Source organism: Trichoderma aggressivum, assembly GCF_033847375.1.
Source record: "Trichoderma aggressivum f. europaeum strain CBS 100526 chromosome Unknown scaffold_025, whole genome shotgun sequence".
NCBI classification, from domain to species: Eukaryota; Fungi; Ascomycota; class Sordariomycetes; order Hypocreales; family Hypocreaceae; genus Trichoderma; species Trichoderma aggressivum.
This window is the reverse complement of record NW_026946391.1, coordinates 35,267-52,111: the sequence shown is the minus strand read 5'-3', so window position 1 is coordinate 52,111 and position 16,845 is coordinate 35,267. Positions and strand designations below refer to the sequence as shown.

At 49.6% G+C, this 16,845-nt stretch overlaps 7 protein-coding genes across 7 annotated transcripts; 3 read left to right on the top strand and 4 right to left on the bottom strand.

Annotated features, from left to right (window-relative positions):
* Positions 1-5: 5 nt before the first annotated feature.
* Triagg1_6340 (uncharacterized protein) lies at positions 6-1,034 on the bottom strand (the record flags this gene model as incomplete). The annotated part of the gene is made up of 1 exon (XM_062900954.1): positions 6-1,034. The coding sequence occupies one exon, from the start codon at positions 1,032-1,034 to the stop codon at positions 6-8; it is 1,029 nt and encodes a 342-aa protein (XP_062754593.1).
* An 843-nt stretch (positions 1,035-1,877) lies between these two features.
* Triagg1_6339 (uncharacterized protein) lies at positions 1,878-2,561 on the bottom strand (the record flags this gene model as incomplete). Its single annotated transcript, XM_062900953.1, has 1 exon — positions 1,878-2,561. The coding sequence occupies one exon, from the start codon at positions 2,559-2,561 to the stop codon at positions 1,878-1,880; it is 684 nt and encodes a 227-aa protein (XP_062754592.1).
* Positions 2,562-3,224: 663 nt separating this feature from the next.
* On the top strand, positions 3,225-6,117 carry Triagg1_6338 (transcriptional regulator family: Fungal Specific TF; the record flags this gene model as incomplete). The annotated part of the gene is made up of 10 exons (XM_062900952.1): positions 3,225-3,310; positions 3,367-3,392; positions 3,447-3,556; positions 3,617-3,657; positions 3,718-3,831; positions 4,209-4,312; positions 4,374-4,871; positions 4,948-5,210; positions 5,269-5,384; positions 5,457-6,117. The coding sequence occupies 10 exons, from the start codon at positions 3,225-3,227 to the stop codon at positions 6,115-6,117; spliced, it is 2,019 nt and encodes a 672-aa protein (XP_062754591.1).
* A 166-nt stretch (positions 6,118-6,283) lies between these two features.
* Positions 6,284-8,189, bottom strand: Triagg1_6337 (uncharacterized protein; the record flags this gene model as incomplete). Its single annotated transcript, XM_062900950.1, has 6 exons — positions 6,284-6,406; positions 6,465-6,948; positions 7,008-7,133; positions 7,221-7,567; positions 7,630-7,826; positions 7,919-8,189. The coding sequence occupies 6 exons, from the start codon at positions 8,187-8,189 to the stop codon at positions 6,284-6,286; spliced, it is 1,548 nt and encodes a 515-aa protein (XP_062754590.1).
* A 2,967-nt stretch (positions 8,190-11,156) lies between these two features.
* Positions 11,157-11,992, top strand: Triagg1_6336 (uncharacterized protein; the record flags this gene model as incomplete). Its single annotated transcript, XM_062900949.1, has 2 exons — positions 11,157-11,416; positions 11,479-11,992. 2 exons carry the CDS (start codon positions 11,157-11,159, stop codon positions 11,990-11,992), a joined length of 774 nt encoding a protein of 257 aa, XP_062754589.1.
* Positions 11,993-13,404: 1,412 nt separating this feature from the next.
* Triagg1_6335 (uncharacterized protein) lies at positions 13,405-13,902 on the top strand (the record flags this gene model as incomplete). The annotated part of the gene is made up of 2 exons (XM_062900948.1): positions 13,405-13,459; positions 13,568-13,902. The coding sequence occupies 2 exons, from the start codon at positions 13,405-13,407 to the stop codon at positions 13,900-13,902; spliced, it is 390 nt and encodes a 129-aa protein (XP_062754588.1).
* An 875-nt stretch (positions 13,903-14,777) lies between these two features.
* Triagg1_6334 (uncharacterized protein) lies at positions 14,778-16,244 on the bottom strand (the record flags this gene model as incomplete). The annotated part of the gene is made up of 1 exon (XM_062900947.1): positions 14,778-16,244. One exon carries the CDS (start codon positions 16,242-16,244, stop codon positions 14,778-14,780), a length of 1,467 nt encoding a protein of 488 aa, XP_062754587.1.
* Positions 16,245-16,845: the final 601 nt, after the last annotated feature.

Sequence of the window (16,845 nt, the reverse complement as noted above, 5' to 3'; positions counted from 1 at the left end):
TATCTTCACTTCATCACCAAGACATTTCTAAAACGAGGCTTTCCTGCCAGGAGACTATCAATTGCTTCTTGAACATTTGTCAAAGCATGCTCTTGCACCATACACTTGATGCCATGCACCCGAGCAAACTGAATCGCCTCTTCGCTGTCTATTGCATGGCCGCTAGGCCAGCCATGAACACTTCGACCTCCATTAACAAGCACAGCGGTATCGAATTCCACTCCACCAACAGGAGCCAGACAAAGCAGTTTACCACCAAGAGCAAGTCCATCGACTAGCCGGCCAATGATGTCGGGGTTTGGTGCTGTTTGAACAATAATGGAAGCGCCACCAAGTTTAGCAAGTTCAGTAGGACCGTCGGCTTTCTTTGTGTTGATATAATGATGTGCACCGAGTTCTCTGGCAATGGCGGCTTTGTCGTCGCCGGATGAAAGTACTGCAACTTCATATCCCATCTTGCTCGCATACTGAACGGCGAGATGGCCTAAGCCGCCGAGACCCTGAACGGCAACAATGGCGCCCTGTTCAACGTGCAATTTACGGATGCCGTTGAAGACGGTGACTCCTGCGCAGAGTAAAGGGGTAGCTTCTGCTGGGTTCATCTCTTTGGGAATGCGAACGACGGCTTCCTGACGGAGGAGTACATACTCTGCAAAACCACCATCTTGAGTAACTCCATTAATTGTTTGCTGTTGACACATCTGAAACCGTCCTTTTTGGCATTGTCGACAATTGCCGTCATGCCCGCCATGCCAAGGGCCTCCAACTCTCTCTCCAATAGTAAACCGATTGACATCTTGCCCAAGTTCGACGATATCTCCAACGAGTTCGTGGCCAGGAGTCCTAGGAAATACATTGCCGAGATGGCCTTGCGCCATGGTGATGTCTGAGAAGCACACGCCGCATGCTAGAACTCTGACGAGCACTTGGCCTGGTCCTGGATGTTGAAGCTTCACGTCGTGAAGATTGAATGGTGCGTTGGCTTCTGTGAGAATTACCGCTTTGTATGTTGTGGGGAATGGAGTTGAAGCCATTCTGAACGTGAAAGAAAGTTGCCCGAAATGACAAGGGCCTTTTAAGAGTCTTTCAGCAGCTGGATATCCAAGGATCTATGTATCCGAACCCAAGTCAACTAGCTATTGTGAGCAGTTCCTTTACTGGAGGTACGCATACCAGGATCCGCGTCGACATCCTCGTCTCTTCGTTGGCAACACAGATTGATGCCTTAAACGGGTAATTTCCATATGATACCGAATTGGTTTATTAAGCATGAAGCTGGGTTATTGTACGTAAGTCTTATTCAGGCTTACACAATTCTGCAGATTTATAACGTCACGTACACCGTATCCAGACATGCCAAGAGCATCCCGTGGACCCCACCGAAGCGGTTGGACGTTGCCTGGGAAAATTACTCGAAGAGGAAAACAGTTGTTTTGCGCCGACCGATTGGGATCCACATTATGACCGCCTCGTGCCGTTCAACAAGGTGGAGTTTCAGGGACGAACGACTGTGAGACATACAGTACTCGTATGTCCGAGGGTTTGTGGGGCCGATGGACAGTGTGAAGCCGGTTGAGAAAAAGACTCTGCTTCAACGTGCTCAACAGCATATGATTCTGATCCCGCAACAAGGTTAGGGGGTAACTGTATGAGTGTTGGCCGAAATAACAGAAGACGGGTTATCAGACTGTAAGTGAACGAGTCCGTGGCGAGTGTTTGGCCGATCTGAGACTTCACACGACGTCACTCTCGGTATGTTCAACTGCTCCACGAACAGACATGAAATTGCGAGGTTAAATCATCAATCTGCTGAAGTCTATTGGTCTACAACAAAATCTCTCGACATCCATACTCCCTGTTGAATCTCTCCCGTGGGTTCAGTTGGCCAGGTGCTTGCCCGTAAAATATCTATACGCCACCAAAGTGATCTGGTTGTCGGGATTCCGCAAATCAGCATCCTCCCAGTCCAAAAATCGCTCGAACCCAGACTTGCTAAGGACGTTTTGGCTGGCAAGGTTTTCCGCCGACGTAAACGCCACCATGATCTCCAGCGGCTGCTCATCCCCCTCGGAAAAGGTGCGTTGGTCCACTTCGATCTCTGCCTCTTCTCGGGGCAGCTTGCACCACATGTCCAACCACCCCTTGGTGAACTCGGTCGCATATCCCTTGCCCCAGGCGTCTGTTCGAAACATGTATCCCATGGCCGGCCAGCCGAAAATAGACTTGATCTGGTGACAGCCGCCGATGCCAATCATTTCGCCTGTTTCTTTGAGGCAGATGGCAAAGTTGTAGTGTGACCCATCCTTTGGCGGTAGGAAAAACTCGAGCCTTGGCCGGGTTTCATCAACATCTATGTCTGGTCTTCCCTGGGGAGTGTTGATCATGACCTCGGGTTGTGAGCGGATCAGGTGCAGGCTGTCGAGGTCTTCAGCAACCAGGGCACGGATGATTAAGCGATCAGTCGTGACTGGAGCCCACGTAGAGTTGAGCGGCAACGGACGAACAGGCAGAGTTGTCTTGACTGTTGCCCATTTTGGCTTGGAAGGTGTTGATGACGCCATGGGCTGGTTTGCTGTGAGTTGCTTTGAAGGTGAGTTTTCGAGAAATGTTTGTCCTGTGGTCGTGTGAATCATGAATCACGAATATCTCTCATGGTTTTGGCAAAAGACCCTGAGAATTTCCAAATGTGGCTAAAACCGCTCCTTTGCTAACTATCTTTCATCTAGGCAGCTTTGTCAAGGCCATGTAGAATGAAGAACGGCACAGTGTGTTGATCGACCACACTGTCCGTTGGTAGCCTCAGCTGAAAATCGAGAAGAGGATTTCCGTGTCCCGTGGAGATAAAGCCGAGCGGAGCCGCCACATACGGCCAATCTGGATGTACGCGGATGATGAATGCCAAGACGATCTTTGTCCAATTCTGGTAATTCTCAAGTCCAACTTGCATCGGACAGAGCTGAGATGCTGATTCACTCCCGAGACTCATGAATCAGCGGTGAATTTGCAAGATGGTGAGGTTATGATGGTCTGTTTCTGAGATGCCTCGCTTTCTTTATTCGCCAATGGATTGTTCTCCAGAAATGGCAATTTTCAGGATTTTCGATGCTTTCAAGGCTTTCAAGCTGCCTTCTAAGCATAAATAAACCCTTGAAAGACTGCAGATTGAGTATTTCGATTCTCACGATCAAAGTCTTCAATCAACAACTCAAACCAAGCCTTCAAAAATGGCATCAATATCGGGAAGCTGTAACTGCGGCTCCATCACAGTCTCATTGACTGCACTCCCCTCAAAGACGGTTGCTTGTCACTGGTATGCTATCTCACACCCTCTGTATCAGTTACAGTCCCTTTAATTGATATGCGCAGCCTCAATTGTCGCCGTGCCGGTGGGCGTAAGCAACAGACACATTGTCTAGTCTCACAAGAATGATGCTCATGCTCGATAGCATATTCCATCAACTATATCATGGACGAGAGCGAGGTAAAGGTTGACGGTGCGCAGAGGGCGCTGAACGAGTATGAAGACTACAAGACAGCCTCGGGCAATTTGGCAAGAGTACGTCTAAACCCCTTGCCAAACCCTTGATTCCCACGTGAAAAATGATGTTTCTGACAGAAAGCGTTAATCCAGAGGAATTTCTGCAAGGCCTGTGGAAGGTAAGATTTCTTTTGGAATGATATTCCCTGAGAGACACCTTGTACTGACTGTCAAGATAGCCCAATTTACACGATCGATATTACCATGCCTGGAAAGTTGCTCATCAAAGCGTCACTGTTTGATGACATTGTCGAGGAGAGAATGGATGTGTTTTTGGATCGCAAGATCCAATGGTCTAGTTGAGTGCAGCTCTACCAGGTGCTGTCAAGAAAAGAATGAAAAGAAACGATTGCTCAAACAGCCAAACCAAGAATTCTGCTGAGCCCTTGAAATTCAACATGCGTTGAAAAGAGCAAACGCGATTCAATAATCCGAGTTCCGGAGCATCAACGACCGGATTTGTTAGTGCTTCGCTCATCACATGATTGTTTCCGCGATTATGCATTCACAGCGGCTGTTGAAAATTAGTAAGCAGAATCATCCTCTTATCCCGGCTTGCGATCTCTGCTTACTCTTGCAACTCTTAAACTTGCCGATTGACGACCTCGTCTAGGCAATTGAGCAACGAATGAAACCGTGGTTGAATGAGACGATTTGATTACAAATATAGCCAATTTGCATCGCGGGAAACAATGAGTTCGAATGTCGGCCCTCGCGGATTCAACGTCATCCCGTATGAAGACCCGAGAGACACCACACTTTCACAAGAAAACGGTAATTCTTCTTTTGTCTTGACTGTGACTTCAATGTTCCTGAAACTGAATCAAAATTGAAGCAAACAATTCTCTCATCAAAGATGACGTCGCCACCTCTCATGCGAAGTCAAGCGGCCACAAACCGCTCGAGTTTGTCTCGGTGACACCAGCAAAGCAAAAGGGCAACAAGGCAATATCGACTGTTGTCCGCACGCAAGTCATGAAGGACTACTTTTGGAAACAAAGAAATCCCGACAGCTCCGACCAGGCGGCAAGCGAGAATCCCACGAACCCATCTCAGTACAAGGGAAGATTTCGACTCAACTCACAGCCCAACAAGACAAAGCCCAAAGCAGGCGTCAGGAAGGCGAAAAGTCGCGAGAAGACCTCTAATGAAGTCGCAAGAGCGCAAAAGGGAAGGATTCTGGTGCCGAGGGGTCCGATATCCGATCCTAGCGTTTACGACCCGGACGGGTTCTTTGCGAGTACGCCTGCGGGGTTGTTGGGCGGGAGTTTGGATCCTTTTAACTCGTTTTCGCTCAACTTGAAGCCGGAGAGTTTGAAGCTGATTTACTATTGTTAGTCGGGCAAAGAATCTGAGTTGCTAGGCATCGGTTGCTTTGACGAGTATGTCACTGACCTTGGCATCACCAGATAAACAAAGCTATTCCAAGGACTTTCTCGATCTCAACATAGGAGGCGGCTACTGCCTGTTCGATGCTCGGGAACACCGGGCTCTGTTCCATTCCATTTTGTATCTTGTTGCCCTCGACTTTAACCTCAGACGTGGCTTCTCCGATGCCTTTGGGTGCCTCTATCATTCATCTGAGGCATTTCGGTTGATCAACGAACAAATCCAGAGCGGCACCTTTGAAGATGCGACGATAGCATCGGTTGCATTGATAGGCGCCAAAGAAGTACGTTTCTGCCGTCTCTCTAGCATCACTACTGCAATGCTAATTGTACGCCGTGTAGAATCTCGCGGGCTTGTTTGACGTCTCATACATGCACATGCAGGGCCTGAAGTACATGATTGAGAAAAGAGGCGGAATCCAGAATATCAAGGGCCTTCATCGCGGAGTAGTCATTTGGTAAGCTCCGGTTTCCCCGATAATATCACCGAAAGAATCCGCTGAGTCAAGCTGACGATGTTTGACTGTCAGGGCTGATTTCTGCAACTCGAGCGTTTGGAATTGTCCGCCGCAGTTTCCGCATACTTCCCTTTCCTCGACACATGACATCGAGTTCCCATCCGAAACATCATCGACAGACGACCTCTCGCAAGACAATCTCGATGTTGAGTCGCAAATCGTCTCCCTCGTGCAGTCTCTCCGCAAGATATCCGCTACAAAAGACGTACCGGGCCACAAAAAGACGGAAGCAAGCCGAGTATACGGCACCGAGTACAAGCTCCATCTTGTAAAAGCTAGTATTGCCGATCGCGGAGCCAGCAGCAGTGAATTGGTTCCCCTGTGCGTTGCCTTGAACCTATACCTCTACCTGGCTATACGAGAGCTTCCTGCAAGAGCTCGGATGATTGAGCGCCTGATTGATCGGTTGCAAGCTACCTTCAATCTGCAGCTCATAGAGAAGCCTGCGTCGAATACACATAAGCAAAGCTGGATATTGTGGATGTTATTCATCGGATATGCAGCAGCACTCGAAAATAAACGACAAGAGTGGTTTGCGCAAAGTCTGAAATCGCTCTACGCCAAGTCCAGCTTTCGGGACATGGACCAGCTTCAAGTAACGCTCAAGAGCGTCTTGTGGCAGGATACCTGGAGTGAGCATTACTTCAAAAAACTCAGAGAAGAGACCGCTTGAGGAGAGAGGTGAGTAGAGGCTTGAATCGGTACAAAAGGCTTGAGTTGGTACACCATCATTTTGAACATCAAAACTCTTAGATGACGTTAATTTGAAGAGCCGTGGGTATAGCGCACTTTCATTTCGTCGTTACATTCGTCTCATCATTCTCACAATGAACACGTCTTCATTGTGTCTTTTTCGTTCTTGTGACATCCATCCAAATCTGTGATTGGGCAAAGACGCCGTGGTTGAAGATTTTGTAAGGCTTATCCGGGTCGCACAGCGTAAAGTCGAAACGTCGGATTAGCTATACGACACAAACTATGGTCAGCGGCCAACTTGCACAACGCGACACGAAACCTTACCTCGACAAAGACCTTGTTCAACTCAAGCAGGGCAATGGATTTACCCAAACAAAGCCATCGACCATAGCTGAAGATGAGATCCAGAGTACTCTCCATTTCCTTGAGCTTGTCTAGAGAAATATTGAGCCATCTCTCTGGCCGAAATTGCAGCGCATCTTCACCCCAGACATCTTGTCGCCGAGTAATCGCCCAGATGCTGTAGCCCACTCTGGTCCCCCCTGGAATAAAGACGCCGTTCCAGGTATCTCCTTGCGGTGGAACCTCTTTTGACATGAGACCCGCGATTGGCGGGAAAATACGGAAACCCTCTTTGATCACTGCTTGAAGGTATGGCAACACTTTGGCCTCGCTGTCGGTGATGACATCGCCGGCAATGTTGGCAGAAGCGATTTCTTGCCGAAGTCTACGGAGGATTTCGGGGTTTGCACATAGCTCCATCATCGTGGATCTGATGGCTGACGCGGTTGTGTCAGATCCGGCAGCGCTGGATTACTCAGTAAATCTGAATGAGTCAATGTTGCAGGGGGTAGCCAAATGGCTTACATTTGCAGTAGGATTTCGGACTCGGATTCGGTCTGGGTGAGACCGTGTCGGATGAAGGACCCGAGCATGTCCCGCTCACTGTTGACATCTGGCTTGAAACGTTCTGCCGCTACGTCTCTTGCGATGCTTGACAAATAACATGCGGAGTCAACATGCGAAGTCTTACTCTTGTGGGACAAAGCCGTGCCAGGGGGTTGGGGACAGTCTGCTCACCTCATTATCCTACCAAATCCAAGCTTGTCTTTCGTTGATGGGAGCAACCCTTTGAGAATGGGAGAATTCAACAGCTGGAGCAGCCAGGGGAACACAGTAACCACCATGACCATAGGGAGGTTCTTCTCGGTCGTCTCAATGTACTCGTAGACGTCAGTGTCAGTCTCGACAAAGCCAAACGGCGCTCCGTATGCAATATCAGAGATGCAATCCAAGGTGAAAAACTGAACCTTGCGGCCAAGGTCCACGGGAGCCTTTCTGTCAGCGTATCTGTTTAGCAGGCCCATGAATTCTCGGACATTGTTGTCAATTTTCGATTCGATGTTGTCGACATCGCGGCCAGCGTACTAAGGTTCCCGGCCGTCAGCTTCTTCCAAAACTCTGCATTTGAAGATGTCATAACACATACACCAGCGGCCATTTTGGATCGCAGAGCGGAGTGTGCAGCTTCATCTCGTGTGGACAAACAGTTGTTCGAGGTGGGGTTGAAGCGCATGCCATCGTACCAACTGGACCGTCGATATTCTGTTTTAACATTGCACATGTGCTTAACAAAGACAGGGTCATCAGTGACGAGATCGTTTAGTCCGACTCGAGCGATTGTTCCTGTGAAATGGCAAGGTGTGGTTAGTGGTGTTTCAACAAACCAGTGCATGGACAGTGTGAGCGATGACTGCGAGCCGCGACCAACTACTAACCGTATTTCTGCGTCACTTCCCAGAAGTCGAGATACGATCTGCCGCTATCCACAGATCTAAAGAGCCACAAGTTTGAGATCTTGGCCAGCAACGGCCCGTCGAAATGGCGAAGTCGATAGTATTGCCATGTTGAAGACAACACAAACCACGCAACTATTACCACTAAGGCAAAAAGAGCGACGCTAGCCGGAGGGATGACGCTGAAGAAAGAGCTGGGATGGTGGACAAGAGACGAAATATGTTGGGCCAGTTGCGCTGTGTAGTTCGGCATCTCGAATGAGGCGTAAAATGCGACTCCAGAAGATATCCCATGATAAATCAGAAAGAAAGAAGGCTCAAGCGATAAATGTCGACAAGTGTGTGCAAAATATTTTCATCCTGGCTGCGATTCTCGGCCCTGGCCGCTCCTAAACATGGTTCTTGGGGGCCATCCCACATGCAGCCCTTGCCAAGGATGGTGATAGCAGCCCGAGCATATAAATGGACAGCACAAGAACCAATAGGCTAGTAAACAAGCACTTCGGCCGTCAAGGTATCACGCGTCTCCACCAGCCAGGCTTGGTTCAACCAATGCCCGACAGATCCGGACTTGAGACGTAACCCAACTCTGGCCAAGAGGGTGTCGCAATATAGCCAGAGAAGATCTCGCATTACGTGACCCCCTTTGAACAAGAGCACAAATGCGGAGTGGATGCGAGTCAGGAACCCGCTGTTCAATTGAACTGCTTGGGTTTACGCGGGTTTCGGCGGCTAACGTCAGCAGACCATTCCGGTTCAGTAATACACAAGGCAGGCAAAGACATATTATTTTGTCTCCATGGAGTTTGCTAATGAAAGACGGACTCGTGGAGTTGAGTCAGGCGACAACCCGGTTGCTCTCCCGATTGACATCTTGGCAACAGGCGGGGCCAAGGAGCTGCAGGACGAAATAGGGCTTTGCCTTTTACCTCTTGGGGAATGCAAGACAATGCAAGAACGCCCAGGTTTGACTGTTCAACTGATTGCTCATATGTCAATAGAAGCCTATCAGTCAGTCACATTAGCTAAGTGGTGCTAGTAAGCGCCAAGTTGCGCCAAGTTGCGCCTGGTCCGAGGAGATTGGCGCTATCCGTCCCGCAAACCTAGGATGTTCGAAAGCCTCTAGGTTATCTAGGCAGCCTCGGCAGACTTGGTCAAGGCACCTCGGCCGACCGGTAACTCGGGATGGGGTGGTATCGAACACTTGCCTTTCTTAGCTTGGGATCTGAGCCCACGAACTTCTTGGAAGCTCTGACGAACGGGTAGGCTTGCTTTCCTAGCAGGGGATGAAGCACTAAGGCGAACCACAGTCCACTTTGACCGAATACAGCAAGGGCTTTTGTAAGCCAACCAAAGCGGCGGCCTGTTTTCTCTCCTTGGGTCCTGATTAGTTGCAGAGTTGTGAGAGGTCAGAGCCAACGATCTGTCTGACCAAGACGTGGCTTTTGCACAATTTGGAATATCAGTAAACGTTGTTTGCTGTCATTGGCATCAGGTATGTCATCTGCCAAGCATATGATATGTTTGGAGTCCGTTGCGTGATTATTGTGAAAGTATAAAGTAAGAAAGGCGAGGACCCGATGTGCCATCCGGCGGAGACACAGCCAACGACACAACTCCACAATGCAATTGGACAGTGCCTACCCAGGCGGAGTTCAAGTTGTTTCAATCTCTTGAAACATGGGGATTGGGCCAAAATAAATACGCAGAATGCAACGTTCTTCCTGTTCTCGTGTAGAATAGGGGTGAAGATGCCTTTCGGGGTTGTGACTGATTGTATCTAGACAACTGACGACTTATACGAGGTGCAGTTGATCTGCAACATCAAGTCAGTGAATCAAGCAGTTTATCTGGGGGCAAGAAGTGACAAATGAAACACTGACAAGTCCATCTGATGAAAGCCTCTTGTTTGAAGAATGTCTGGCTTGGCTATCCAAGAGACAACATTGCCAGCAGCGCGACCGAGAGAGCGTGATGTTTGTGAAATCACAGATGGTACCTGCACAAATTGAGTCGGGCGGCGTATGTGTTGTTTCTGTGTGGCAGGATTAGTATTTTCTTTGCTGCAACGACATCCTGTTGCGTACAGGTATGTCATCTCTAAGACGTGCTGTAGGCCACGCCGCATCGAGCCGGGGTTGTAATCGTAGCAAGCGACAGTGCTATGCTAATGAAAGGTTAACAGCTTCTCACAAACACCCATGACGGCATAGAACGGGATAACTTGGGTTCAAATAAGAAGAAGATATTACCTGATGCAGCAGTAGCCTTCGTCAGCCGGGTGCTCGCCAATGCAGCCGCCGCCGAATACTACGCGGATCGGAATCCGGAACGAGCCCCTGGCTAAAACACATTCGGTAGTTACCATCGAATCCGGAAAACGGTAGGATGTAGGGCAAACCAGGATGCCAGGGTATACCTGAAGCACGGGAGTCGTTTGTCGATCCAGGGTTGCATCACGAGAAGACTCTGTGTCCTGGTGCTGCTTCACCGAGGCGACATGTTAGACCAGACGGGAGAAGAGATGCTGGCATGGCCGTAACAGAGTGCTCAAGACGCAATGATCAAGCCTAAATCTTCTAGTTCGTCAATGTTTACTCAGTCTTTTGCCGCAGGACAGGACAGACCATAGTGTGACTGCTCTCTTGATGCAGTCAAAAGCCGCCAGCTAGCTTAGTTGTTGGGTCTGGAGCCGAATGGGCTTTTCCGGGCCACTGCCGAGAATGTCATCCAGGATGCCGCCAAACAGTATAAATGCGACACATACCCGAGTCTGATGCAAAGGCATTGACAGCACTCTCATTGCAAGTCCATGTCATATCGATTCTTCGGAACATCGCTGACAAGCTAATGCCCAGTGGGTGGAAACTGGCTGACTGACTCGAGAGGCTCGTTAGATAGAGTTGGCGGGAAAGGGTGGAGTTTCAACGTACACCCGATTGGGAAATAAAATGTCAGCCGTCGTAGTCCCATTTGGACATACGATCAATTGGATATAAATGACAGTGAAGACGCCAGTTGGGAGACGGCATCAATCCAGTGGCCCTTCATCTCTGTCGCAACTCCAGTCCTTCGGGCTCATATTGGACTCTCTTCGTTGTGAACCCGAATTCGACCTATGCTTCGTCGACCGACCGTTGTATCGTCTTGATTGAGCGAGCTTGTCTGAAAGCAACCACAACATTAGCCATCAAAAGCTGTCTGCGATAAACATTCCACAATGCACCTGATACTTACCGGCGCCACTGGTCTCATCGGCTCGAGCGTTCTCGATGCCATGCTCAAAATGACCGAGGTGACGAAAATCTCGATTCTCAGCCGCAGACCTGTCGCGATGGCTGAAGACGCCAAGGACCCCCGGGTCAATGTCATCATTCACAAAGACTTTTCAAAGTATGATTCAGAAGTGCTGAGCAAGCTTCAGGGAGCAACCGGTGCAGTTTGGGCCCTGGGAGTTAGCCAAACAAAAGTCTCGAAGGAGTATGTCGGTGGCATTGCGTAGTCCGTGTCAGAAACTGAAACCAACTGACCTCTTCGCACAGGGAGTTTATAAGGATCACAAAGGACTATCCCCTTGCAAGCGCTGAAGCCTTTTCCACGTTGCCACCAAACAACGACCCTTTCCGGTTCATCTTTGTATCCGGCCAAGGCTCAACACAGACGCCAGGTCGATTCACAAACCTGTACGGCAAAACAAAGGGCGAGGCCGAACTTGCCTTGTCTCAGATGCGCATCACCAACCCGCGTCTGTTGGCAGATGCCGTGGGACCTGGATTTGTGGATGGTAAAGATCACGCAGCCATTCGGCCGTACCTACAGAATCAAGGTCTCTTGATCGACAGCACCAAGATGTTGTTGAGGAAGCCGATTGAAGTGGGCGCCAAGTGGTTGCATTGCCCGAGCGAACCAATGGGACGGTTTTTGGTTGGAATGGCATTGGGGAAATATGAAGCTCAGCTGCGAAGTGGAAACGTTGACGTGGTGACGCTGAATGGAGGTCTGAGGATCATCAAGAACGTTGCGATGAAGCAGCTGGTTGGGCTCGAGGATGACTGAAGGAGAGTGACGGGAGGCAGGAGACGGATAATCTCATTCTTTGGATGACGAGAATGCCTGATATCTGGGGAAATGGTTAGCAGCGTGCAAACATTGGCGTTGAAGGAGTTGGATTACAACGTGACGTTCACAAACTGTAGATGGATGTGTATAACAAGAGAGACAGACAAAGATGGGAAGAGCGAGATCTTGGGGCCATGTTGGATATGAGATTATTTCTACGCTGTATGGCATTATAAAAACGAGAGAGAAGAAGATGGAATGGAAAGAAAAAGACAAAATCTAGAAACAAAAGTGCGCAGGTGTTGTTTTGTGTCCTGCCTCAGGTATAATCTTCGTTTACAGCTGTTAAGCGAACTGTTTAGCGAAGGCACGTTAGTCAGCATCGCGATGCAAGGCAGGAACCTCCTTCGCTTGTCGATGCTCATCTTGAGCGACGAACAAAAGGTCATTTACATTAGTACTAAGGTAATATTACATAATTTTTGAGGATATCTCATGTATTTTCGTACACATAAGTACCTAGAAAAAGCCATTTTGTATGCACAGAGCTTGGATCAAGTTCTATTGAAGACGAGGCTATCCGAAATTATGCACGGCTCTGAAGCGCAATGATGAGATGCTTTGAAGCAGCTATTGTGAAGCTCAGTGATTGACACTTCTATTGCACTCTGCTCAATTGCTCCACTACATCAGAAATATCGCCCTGAATCAGTTTTATTTACTGCTTCATGATTGTGAGATTCATCTCCATATTGTAACGCCGCCACGTTTTTCCATGGCCGGAATTGGTGATACTGGCATGCGACATTCTGACGTCAAATGCCAGGCATCCATGGTCGAACCCGGTCATGTCCGCATCATCACCGGCCGGCCAAGAACTCAATTGGCATGCAAGGGGTACGGCAGCCGAGGAATTTATGTAACCAGCAATGTTTCATACAAATGACAAGATGGTGGGAAACAATCGAGTCTATATTAATTGCGATGCTCAAATTGATGTTGGATGGATTCCTGCAGGTGCAGTATCACCCATCAGTAACACCCATCGATAACACCCTCGGTTGCACTCACAGGGGACATCAGGGTGCCCGGCGCACTGCGAATCCCGTCGGGGCGCTGTAATACAGTGCGTCTGCGGGCAATTGGCCACCCTGCAGCCCCTGTAACTCGTGCGCTGTGCTCGTAAGGTTTGGAGCAAAAGCTCCACAGCCCGCGTCATCGATGATGCGACGATATCCGCGAAATGTTTATTATAAGAAAGATACAGTTCCGCCCTCCTTTTGGTCACGACAATCCTCGATCCATTTCTATTCCTATAACCAGTACTGCCTTATCTATATCCACATCTTCAACTCGGTTCCATTTCCACCTTCGGGCCTATACTTTTCACAATCACGACTCACGACGCCATGTATATCCAAAAACTTACCGCCGCCGGCCTCGCCCTCGCAAGCATCGCCTCATGTACGAGACTCCATCTTCCCCGTTTCTCTCCCAACAAAAGTGTAAAAAACTTGGTGAAAAACCAAAAAAAAAGAAAAAACTAACGCAGTACCTTGCAATGACTCTTAGCTGGCGACACCGTCTCCAAAGGCCACGTACTCGACTTCGCCGTGGAAAAATGCATCGACAGCGACGGAAACATTCGCTGCACCAAGCCGTTCCCCGTCAAAGAGGGTTCGTGCTACCGGTTCGAGTGGTCGACCAACGGGGCGCTGGCCCACACGACGGTGGAGGTGAAGGACGCCGGGAGTGGCGAGATTGTGTACTATCGCGATACCGACGGCGAGTGGAAGCCCAAGAAGAACGAGGTTGTGTATCTCGACTTCAAGCCCAAGATTTGGGGGCAGGGCAACGAGACTGTGGACTATGAGGTCAAGAAGTGCGATAAGGATGACGAGCTGTGATGGAGTCATCTTGGGTGGATGAAGGGATACTTTGTGTTGCGGTAATAATTCGTAATAATCTGCTCATCAAGGTTGGAGTCTTCAACATGGAGCCCCGTCCAGTGATGAAAGTGAGGCTGATTGTGCGTTCGCATGGTGGCTTGTTCCACAGATTTTTCCACAAGTCTCCATACTCGCAGAAACATGTACCTGATAAAACATTACAAAATGAGTTCATCACCACTTCAAGGCTCTGCGCCACGTTTCAGCTCAGCCTTCGGTTGCGGGTCGCTTTTGTCCCTTTGGTTCAGTGCAACTCATCCTTTGTCCACAATCGTATTCGCTTTCATCGACCTATTTTCGTCTACCTCTGTGCGTAACACATTCAGCCTCTATTACATGGGCTCATGAATGGTTGGATACTCATTCTCTTGGGGTAAACCCGCAACATCTCACCAAAGAAATACAAAACATCTCATAAATTCGATGCCGAGTTTCAACATTCGAATCCCTTTTTACCATCCTCATCCAATCCGATTATGTTATTGCTCGCTCCACAGGGCTGAGATACGACGAGATCCGAGATCCGAGATCCGAGACGCCACTCTTGGCGGATCGAGCTAACTAACACTTGACTCTAAATGAACCCTCGATCACGACTTTATATGCGACGTGGTGATATTTTTCAAAACATCGTGTATTTCGTTTTGATAGTTGTTCCTAATCTACATAGCCAAGTTTCTTACTCAACTGTCTACCTCTCTCGTAGCAAGTGCGTGTACGTACTTCAATCGCATAAACCCCTCCTCCTCCACCATCTCGGCCACCCTGTAGAACAGAATACCCCAATTGTCGTTTTCGCTCGTCATACCGACGCTCGAAATGGAATTGAATCCTCAGTATGGAATCTCCCAGTGCCGCTCCTCAGTAATTACCTTGTAAATAAAGAGGCGCGGCAAGCTCGAGTTCCCACCCTTGTGCGTCAGGATCATCTCAGAAGCCGCAATGTAGCTAGAGACAAAAGCGTCCCACGTCCGCCTCTGGGCCGGTAGTTTCTGGTTAGGTCTTGGGATATAGATGCTGCACTTCACCGCTTCCACGGCCATCTTCACGCCGTCTTCATTCATTTCCATTATCTGGGCTTCCTTGAAGTGACCGACTCGGAGGTGGGTTTGGCCCTCAGCAAGAGATGCGAGTGATTGGCCGGGCTGAAGACCATCCTGTGGGAGTTGTCGCCCCTGGATCCTTTGCCATTGGCTGAAGAGGTAAAATTGAACTCCACGGGCATCGATGCGGGCGAACCAATGCATAATCGCCAGAGCAACGGCCATCCTGCGGGCCAATGTCTCAACATCCAGCTGTAGCTTCATCATCTGGTTGAAGTGCATCGTGTCGTTGCGATACCAGAAGCGCATGTCATTGACTTTGCCTTCCAGTGAACAGAAATAGAGATGCACTGCGCATTCTATGTAGGTATCGGCTGCGTCGTCGCGAAGATGGATCCCGTGGTGGCCTGGCTCGCGCGGAGATGTCATCGGCCTCCCCGGAATCGACAGGGGAAGCGGCGGGATATCCTCGTTGCCGTTGCCGCTTGCTGGCCGATAGCATACCGTTTCAATTCTGCACCTGCACTTTGGAAGCCCGCCGAGAGGAACTGGCTCATTTGCGCCGTCGCGGGAATGTCGTGCAACTTCGACGGCAGTAAAGTTACATTCACCAAAGGCGTTGAATACCTTGTGACACATTGCAGAGGATTTCGTTGGTTCGGGCGTAGGACATAGCTTTTGCGGCTGCTGGCTCGGAAGGGGTGTCGTGCCTGGTTCAGTGGCATATCGTGGATGAGGCCGAATAACAAGTTTGAATGTTCCAAAACTAGAGCCAGGACGGGAGCCAGGATGGGAGCCAGGATGGGAGCCAGAACGGGAGCCAGAACGGGAGCCAGAGCTGGATGGTCCGCTGTTCGAGAGCATAGGCAACGGAGGAGCACTTGAGCTCCCCCCCGAAGTCGATGTCTCGGGAGTGGCCGCCCTGATGTCTGGGAGCCGCGGCATGACGGTGTCGGTGTTCATCGTGGTGTTTGAGGTAAGCGATGGGGAAGATCCGGGACCGGCGCTCGAAGTACGGCGCTGATTACAAAATAAGCAGATGCCTGGAGGAGGATACCAAAAGGCAGGCGAAAAGGCATCTGTCATGGGACCCTTGCCCTTGTCTTTCTTGGTCGCAGCGTCTGCCTCTGGCGTTTCTGCTGGAAAACATGACTGGAGGACATTTCTCGACAGTAAATGCCTCACATACTCAGAGGTCCAATCGTCTTTGGCTTTGTCATGGTCACCAGGGCCACAGAGGTCCTGGAGGCGACCCATCGGGGCGCAGTGATAACCAAAATTCATCTGGAAGTAGAGATGCCGATATTAGCAGGAGTGCTGTGAGGGTGTGGCTTGATCTGTACAAGCCATCAACTGCAGGCAAAGAGGCCTGTTGATGTGACTGGCTCAAGATGATGGCTGAAGAAGAATACACGACTACCGGGGGGGAGGCTGTATATTTATACGCTCAGCCGAGCACACCGAACCTGATCGAAATCAGCACCTGTGGTGCTTGAGTCGTCCCTCAGACTTCTGTTTCTCCCTTCCGGGGTGAGAACCCGAACCCACAAGGAAGACGGACCCTCAGGAGGCGGTTAGAGTTTAATGCAAGTACAAGCTGTATACTTTCACCCCTATCTTTGGTTAGTGCGTCAAGCACACTACTGAGGGCATCAGAGAATCGTAGCTTAGTATTCATTTGTCCTGCTGTCTGCATGGCTTGTTTGGCTTTTGATGTCAACTCATGGCATCCTTCAAAGGGCTGTTGAAGGCTGTGATTACACAACTAGCCCGTGCAGTCGGGCTATCATCCAGTATATCGCCAGAGGCCGACACTGGGCAATGTGCTGTAGCTGTCACAACTCTGAGCTCATGATGA